General features: G+C 33.6%; 1 protein-coding gene across 1 annotated transcript; it reads left to right on the plus strand.

Annotated features, from left to right (window-relative positions):
• The first annotated feature begins 6,377 nt into the window (after positions 1–6,377).
• Positions 6,378–7,329, plus strand: LOC114757088 (protein SRC2-like). Its single transcript, XM_028946078.1, has one exon. It carries the CDS (start codon positions 6,472–6,474, stop codon positions 7,273–7,275), a length of 804 nt encoding a protein of 267 aa, XP_028801911.1. The 5' UTR covers positions 6,378–6,471; the 3' UTR covers positions 7,276–7,329.
• Positions 7,330–9,125: the final 1,796 nt, after the last annotated feature.

Raw genomic sequence — 9,125 nt, forward strand, 5'->3', positions numbered from 1 at the left:
TATTAAATTTTCTTCTTATAATATCGCCTCTATTGAAATATTTTATTTCTGCACTTAAATTTTAATATTCATTAAATTTTAGTGGATATTTTGAAAAGTATCGTAAATTCTCTACATATTAGATGCAAATAACTAAATTAAATAATTTTTTAAAAAAATTATGAATACGGGATCTTATATTTAGTATGAGGTGATTGATAATTATGCTAAATTTCAAAGGCAACGTAAAGGAAGAAAGTATAATTAGGGGTGAAGAATGGTAAATTTGGAATGGCATATTGCACTCCAATCCTAGTTTCTTATTGTTCAAATATGGCCATTTCTAGGAATCAAGATATTAGATAAGGACGGCCGTGTACCCTCTGCGTCCATTCCGCGTCAATGTAGGGCTGTGTATAGTGACATTATTTAAGCCCAAGGGAAATTTTCGTTTAAAGACCGCAGTGCAGAATTAATTTAAAAAAGCCCCCAAAAATTTCTGAAATTTCACTGCAGGACCAAAAGGGCAAACTGATATTAATTTCATAAAGAAAATGACCCTATTGCCCCTCATGTGAAAGCGTGGGAGAGTCCATTTGCAAGTGAGACTCGACAATTTGCAACATACATACATATATTTATAACTGAAATTAGTCCATTTATATGTCACCTCCTTCACCTGAAGAATGTGTCTCAATGAACAAGTGTGGGACAGCCCATTTGCTAGTGGGACTAGACAATTTGCAATATGCATACATTTATTTACAACTGGAATTAGTCCATTTACATGTCACTTCCTTCACCTGAAGAAGGTCTCCATGAGTGAACAAGTGTGGGAGAGCCCATTTGCAAATGGGACTAGTCAATTTGCAACATACATACATTTATTTACAATTAGAATTAGTCTGTTTACATGTCACCTCCTTCACCTGAAGGTGTCTGTGAGTGAATAAGTGTGAGAGAGCCCATTTGCAAATGGGACTAGTCAATTTGCAACATACATACCTTTATTTACAACTAAAATTAGTCTATTTACATGTCACTCTGTGATAAGTATTATGAGGGGCAATAGCGTCATTTTCTTTGTGAAATTAATATCAGTTTGCCCTCTTGGTCCTACAGTGAAGTTTCAAAAAGTTTTAAGGGCTCTTTAAAATTAATTCTGTACTGTGGTCCTTAAACAAAATTTTCCCTAAGCCCAATCCCTCATTCTTTCATTTGGCATAAACACGCCCTACGTGTCCCACGCTCCCTTGAGCATAGAATGGTAGCTAGTAAATTAAAGGAAAAATGACAGTAAAATACCATGTGAATTTCAAAAAAAACAAATAAGGCACCTGAATAAGCAAAATGACAAATAAGGCATTGGGTACCAATCTGGAATTTTGAGTTTTGGCCTAATGACCGAATTGCCCTTATTATGTTTGAAAACTGAGAAGATGGAGAAAGGGAGAAATCACCTCCTCCCGATGAAAGCAATCCCCCCACTTGGCGAAACCGAATCCCTCCACTCGGCGAAACCAATCCCTCCACCCAGCTAGTGAAACCGAATCCCCCTATTCGGAGAAACCAATCCTCCCACTCGGCGAAACTAAATCCAAGCTCCTCCAGACACCGAAAAAGGTTCTCCGAAATCACATTGCCGCCGTTGCAGGAGTAAAGTGCTATCGGTGAAATTGGTAACCATTGCAAGAGTAGAGTGCAGTCATTTGAATATATGTAATGTATCTGCTGTCATATGGCTACTGGCTTTTGGTAAATACTGTTACGTGAATGGTACATTCCATTACACATGTAGTTAGTACGAAAGTTAATGGTTCAATGTTTACTTTGCTGTACTTCAGGTGTAGTCATTTGAATATATGTAATGTATCTGCTGTTATATGGCTGCTGGTTTTTGGCAAATATTGTTTCGTGAATGGTGCATTACATTACACAAAGTAGTAACTCTCACTATGAAAGTTGTAAATACCACTATGTGTTTTGTAAAATTTAGCGTGAAATTGTATTGTTTTTTATAGAGAATTTACCCCGCCCCTCACAAAAGGTTGTAAAGCCCATTGAAGAAGTAGTAAATATCATTGTGAAAGTTGTTATTCCCAATATGTATTTTGTAAAATTCAATGTGGAACTGTTTTGTTTTTGACAAAAATGTTGCCCAGCCCTTCACAAAAGGTTGCAAAACCCATTGAAAAAGTAGTAAATCTCACCGTGAAAGTTGTTATTCCCACTATGTGTTTTGTAAAATTCAGCGTGGAATTATTTTGTTTTTGACAGAAAAGTTGCCCACCCCCTCACAAAAGGTTACAAAACCCATTGAAGAAGTAGTAAATCTCACTGTGAAAGTTGTTATTCCCATTATGTGTTTTGTAAAATTCAGCGTGGAATTATTTTGTTTTTGATAGAAACATTGACTAACCCCTCACAAAAGGTTACAAATCCCATTGAAAATGTAGTAACACTCACTGTGAAAGTTGTAAATCCCACTATGTGTTTTGTCAAATTTAGCATGGAATTATATTTTTGTAGAGAAAAGGTGCCCTGCCTCTCAAAACAGGTTGTCAAACCCCTCGAAGAAATGGTCAAATTCACTTCGGGAGTTATACATCTTATTATACGTGTAGTAACATTCTGGGCAAATGATTTAACAATACTTGAAAATCAGGCAGCTTTATATTTCCTGAAAATAGTTTGCAAATCCCCTTACATACAAATCCCCTTGCAAATCAGAGAACCTTTTTCGGTGACTGGAGGAGCTTGGATTTAGTTTTGTCAAGTAGGGGGTTCGGTTTCGTTGAGTGGAGGGATTGGTTTCATGGAGTACGGGGATTCGGTTTCGCTGAGGGGAGGGATTAGTTTCACCGAGTAGGTGGATTGATTTCGCCAAGTAGGGGCAGTTTCTCTTTCGTCGAGTGGGGGGGTTGCTTTCGCCGGGAGGAGGCGGTTTCTACCTTTCTCTATCTCCTCAGTTTTCAAACATAATAAAGGCAATTCAATCTTTAAGTCAAAAATCAAAATTCCAGATTGGTACCTGATGCCTTCTTTGTCATTTTGCTTATTCAGGTGTCTTATTTGTCTTTTTGAAATTCACATGGTATTTTACTGTCATTTTTCCTAAATTAAATGCAAATTTATTCTAGGCCATTTACTAATTCCATCTTAAATTTTCACACTGTTTCGATTTATTCTACATTATTTATTTATTCTTGCCACAAAAAATTAAATTAATAATATTGCTCATAATTTATAAAATATTCCAATTTTACTGTATAGAATTAACACTATTACGCTTAAAGTTAATTATTAAGTTCTCTTTTGCCAGTGTTAATTATTAAGTTAATATATTATAAATTTTGCAATAAATATTCAAGTAAATTATAATATTTTGTTTTAGGAAAACACTTATGTCAAAAAGTTTTATATATATGATATTAAGTTCTTCAGTCACACATTGCTATACATTCTAATTTATTTTAAGTGGGTTTATAATTAAATGCTATTTAATGTTAATATTTTAAAAACAGTACACATGATCACGGGAAAAATTGACGTAACGAATAAAAAAAAATTTGATCTCGTTATTTTATATTATGTGTTGGCTGAAATTTAATTGTTTATTACATTCAGATTCAGCAATCCCTCATTCTTTTCTTGGCACGAACGGGACCTACTAGTTCCACGTTCCCTGGAGCATAGAATAGTAGCTAGTAAATTAGTTGCACATTTATTCTAGATTATTTATTTATTCCATCTCAAATTTTCACACTGTTTCGATTTATTCTAGATTATTGATTTATTCTTGCCAACAAAAACTTAATTTAATAATATTGCTCATAATTTATAAAATATTCCAATTTTACTGTATACAATTAACACCATTGCACTCAAAGTTAATTATTAAGTTCTTTTTTGCCAGTGTTAATTATTAAGTTAATATATTGTAAATTTTGCAATAAATATTTAATTAAATTATACTATTTTGTTTTAGGAAAATATTTATGTCAAATTTTTTATATCTATGATGCTAAGTTCTTCAGTCACACATGACATGTGTTCTAATTTATTTTATATGAGTTTATAATTAAATGTTATTAAATATTAATATTTTAAAAATAGTACACATAATCATGTGTAATTAGAGAAATTGACATAATGAATATAAAAAAACTTGATCTAAATATTGTCCTTTGTTTATATTATGTGTTGGTTTAAATTTAATTGTTTATTGCGTTTAGATTCGGCAAATTTATATGTTGGGGGAAAAAAACGATTCAGCAAATCTATATAGAAGATCAGGTTTTAATTTCTAAATCTACTTCTCCACCACCATACGTCTACGAGTAATATGCAATTAAATTTGACAGAGCTTTAATTTTCATCTTTTTTTCTTAAATTTAGATTCAGCAAATCTAGAGAAGATCTGGTTTTAATTAAATCCACTTTTCCGCAAAAAAAAAAAAAAAAGGTCCCCTAAAAGGCTACTATATGCTATTAATTTTTTTTACCCAAAAAGAAGTTCCTAAAAACAAGCTATTAGTTTAGATAGAAAGCGGTTTCACCTCAATATAAATTCAAATTTTGAGAAACGTATTTATTATGAGGACTTCAACCTTAATGCTTACAACCGATTGAGATTAGTTTCAACTACAAAGTGGCTTTAGGATACTCTGAGTTATATTAATTTTCTACATAATTGCTAAATAAAAATTTTAAAGTTGATTAAACTGTAATCTAATTCAATATGATTTACAAAGTCTATATGTAATACTTTCTAGTGTATAAAAAAAACCAGTAAGTGTACATACTACAGTATAAAATTTTTTGACAAACTTTTGGCAATAGAGCAAGACTTAAAAAATCAATTGTTGTATATTTATTTCTATAATAAAGATATTAAATTAAGATTTTCATGAAATGAGAGGGAATGGAGAGTGTATCCAAATTTTCTTGCTATAAATAATAAACACTATTATAAACACCTCTTTAAAAAAAATAAAAATAAGAAAGGACTCTAGATTGGAGAGTGTATCCAAATTTTCTTGCTATAAATAATAAACACTATTATAAACACCTCTTTAAAAAAAAATAAAAATAAGAAAGGACTCTAGATCTGCCCAGGGCGATAAACAATCACTTAAGCCGCAGCTTTCCTGGTTTATTCCCTTCCCTGGATGATACTTCCCCCTTTCAGCCTACTGCCTACCTTACTTACAATCCCTCCGCTTAATTCTGTTTTTTTTTTTTAAATTAATAGACAAAATCCTTCCGCTTAATTTTAACGATGATAAATTAAAATAGGGGATTTTACGGGAAAATGAAAAACAAAAAAGACTGATAATTAGGGTGCATGGTTTTGGAAGATTAGACAACAAAAGGGTATTGAAGAAAAAGGTCAAAAAGAAAATAGGATGGGAAAAACATGCCGTAGGATTAAAAGCCACCAGGGTTGGCAGTTAGTTGTAAACATATCAAGCAGTCAAGCCACCATGGTTGGCAGTTAGTTGTAAACCTACCAAGCAGTCATCTGACTAGTCTGATTTAAACAGATTGATTAAACTGAATTTAAGTTTTTTTTTTGTTAAGTATGAAATAACGTTGTTTTACTTTTAGCCAAATAAAAATAGCAGTGAATTATATTTTAGAAATATTCAACTTACTCATAAAGTACTCCTTTGGTCCTTAATATATAACTCAATTCTTGAGTTAATTTTAGTTTTAAATATAAGACCTATTTCTCATATTTATCAATTTTCTTTAAATTATTTCTCAACCATAATCAAGTAGAAAAGAGAGAATGGGTATTAAGAAAGATGATTATGGTGTTTTAGAAAAAATTTGTCACTTTTCTTATAATTAACTAACTTATCTAATTTCGTTAATTTAATCAAATTAATTAAATGAGTTTTATATTAAGAAGCAGAGGAGTAATACATTTCATTTTCTACTTAAATTTATTCTTTTTAGGGTTATATAAATATTTCTGCACATTTTAATTTTTGACCATGTTTCTACACATTTTAATTAAATTAAATTATTTTTCATGTTTACATCCACATCAGAAACAATATCCTATATTTTAATTAAAATTGGTTTTTTTCATCCAACTTAATTAAAATTGGTTTGATTTACGGCCTTCTTCAGTCTTTTTTAAGACTTGTTTGGATTGGCTTATAAATATTTTTTAAATATAATTTACAGAATACAAGATAAATATGTAAGAAGCATTTTACCTCGACTTACGTAAATTTATTTAAAAATCTATTTTGAATGGAAGTCCAAATATAACTTTAATTTTGGGTACCTTCAAGAGTTTAGGTCCGTTACCAAGGAAATATTCCTAATCCTGTAATTATCTTAATAAACCAGGGCCAAACAATGCCGCCGTTCACCTTCATCACTCATGACTCGCCCATAAAATCCCGAATCACCCGACTGGTTTTTCACATCCTAACTCCTTGGTGATTAAACACTTCTTCTTCTCCAACCACATCGATGGGTTCTCGCTACGAGGTAGAAGTTAAGATCGAATCTGCCAAAAACCTGAAGAACGTGAACTGGCGTCACGGCCCCAATCGCCCGTACGCCGTCGTTTGGGTTGACCCCAAGAACAAGTGCTCCACGAAGGTCGACGAATCTGGCGATACCGACGCCTATTGGGATGAAACCCTCCGCATCCCTTTGCCTTCTGGTCCCATTGAGGACCTCACTCTCTACATCGACGTCGTCCACGCCGGCTCCGAGGAGGACACCAAGCCGCTCATTGGCTCGGCTAAGCTTAAGCTCGACGAGGTTCTTCAAGAGGTCGGAATCGGCGATCGCGCCACCCGTAGCTTGACCCTCAAGCGACCGTCGGGAAGGCCACAAGGTAAGGTAGACGTGGGAGTTTCGATCAGAGAAATAGGCTACCCTGCGCCTGGTTTGTATTACACTCCCCCTTACGGAGTACCACCGTCGTCGGGATCGCGTGATTACTACGGAGCACCGCCGCAAGATCCATACTATTCAGCGCCGCCACCGGCTGGGTACCCATACAGCGGATACAATGCGCCGTCGCAGCCCCCAATGGCCTACGGACAGCCGAATTACAGTTATGATCAGGGGAGTCAGCCGGCGTATGTACGGGAGGAGAAGAAGAGCAAGTTTGGTGGGATGGGGACGGGATTGGCTGTGGGCGCAGTGGCTGGAGCTTTGGGTGGACTCGCACTTGCAGAAGGATTTGATGCTTTGGAGGATCATGCTGCAGACGAAGCCGCAGAGAAAGTCGAGGAGGATCTTGCTAGTGGAGACGACTTCTAGAAGGAAGCATGGTCCAGCTTGATTGTCAATAAAGTCTTTTGAATGGTTTTTTTCTTCCTCCCCTCCCTTCCTGGGTGGAAGGCGCCTTTGAAATATTATCTTGGAAAAATTTCAATAAAGGACTACAGAAGACAATTTATATCAGTCAAAGACTAAAACTTTCTGAAATCTCACTGTAGGATTAAGGGACCAAATTAAAATTAAAATTTAGAATGAGATTACAATAATACCCCTCACTTTTTATTTTATTGAAAAATAAATATTTACCGGAGTTACTGTTCCGGCCACCGCAAGTCGGAGCGGTGGTCGCTGGCGAGAGTCCGGCCACCGGTGGCCGGAATGAACTCATGACCCCTTGGCACACCAAAAGGCTTGTAACCACCAAGCTAAGCAACCCATTCAATCATAAGATGCAAATAAAATTATATATAACAAAACAAACACAATTGTCCAAATATAAGTGAACAAGTGAAATTTGATGGTTCACAAGTGGAATTCCGCAATTTACAACAAAAATTAGGCAATTTACAAATAACATAATAGAAGTCATAACCCCAAATGCAAGTGTCTAAGTGCAAATGAGCAAGTGAAATTTGAAGATTTACAATAAAAGTTTATGGATTTACAACCCAAATTTGGCAAACGCAAGAGAATTTACAACCCAAAATGTAAGTATTTGAGTGTAAATGAACAAGTGAAATTCGACGATTTACAAGTGTAATTCCGCAATTTACAATAAAAATTAGGCAATTTACAAATAACACAATAGAAGTCATAATCCCAAATGCAAGTGTTTAACTGCAAATGAGCAAGTGAAATTTGAAGATTTACAACAAAAGTTTATAGATTTACAACCCAAATTTGATAAACACAAGAGAATTCACAACCCAAAATGTAAGTATTTGAGTGTAAGTGAATAAGTGAAATTCGACGATTTACAAGTGAATTCAGCAATTTACAATAAAAATTAGACAATTTACAAATAACATAATAGAAGTCATAACCTCAAATGCAAGTGTTTAAGTGCAAATGAGTAAGTAAAATTTGAAGATTTACAACAAAAGTTTATGGATTTACAACCCAAATTTGGCAAACGCAAGAGAATTTACAACCCAAAATGTAAATGTTTGAGTGTAAGTGAACAAGTGAAATTTGACGATTTACAAGTGGAATTCCGCAATTTACAACAAAAATTAGGCAATTTACAAATAACACAATAGAAGTCATAACCCCAAATGCAAGTGTTTAAGTGCAAATAAGCAAGTGAAATTGTCGAATTTCACTTGTAAATCTATAAACTTTTGCTGTAAATCTTCAAATTTCATTTGCTCATTTATACTTAAACACTTGTATTTGGGATTGTGAGTTCCATTATGTTATTTGTAAATTTTTTAATTTTTGTTGTAAATTGTCGAATTTCACTTGCAAATCTATAAACTTTTATTGTAAATCTTTAAATTTCACTTACTCATTTGCACTTAAACACTTGCATTTGGAATTATGACTTCTATTATGTTATTTGTAAATTTCCTAATTTTTGTTGTAAATTGCTGAATTCTACTTGTAAATCGTCGAATTTCACTTGTTCACTTACACTCAAACACTTACATTTTGGGTTGTGAATTCTCTTGTGTTTGCCAAATTTGGGTTGTAAATCCATAAACTTTTATTGTAAATCTTCAAATTTCACTTGTTTATTTGCACTTAGACACTTGCATTTGGGGTTATGACTTCTATTATGTTATTTGTAAATTGCCTAATTTTTGTTGTAAATTGCGGAATTCCATTTGTGAACCGTCAAATTTCACTTGTTCACTTATATTTAGACAGTTGCGTTTGTTTTGTTATAT

The sequence above is a fragment of the Neltuma alba genome, unplaced genomic scaffold, assembly GCF_004799145.2.
Source record: "Neltuma alba isolate B1F8T4 unplaced genomic scaffold, ASM479914v2 tig00001424_pilon, whole genome shotgun sequence".
Classification (NCBI taxonomy): Eukaryota; Viridiplantae; Streptophyta; class Magnoliopsida; order Fabales; family Fabaceae; genus Neltuma; species Neltuma alba.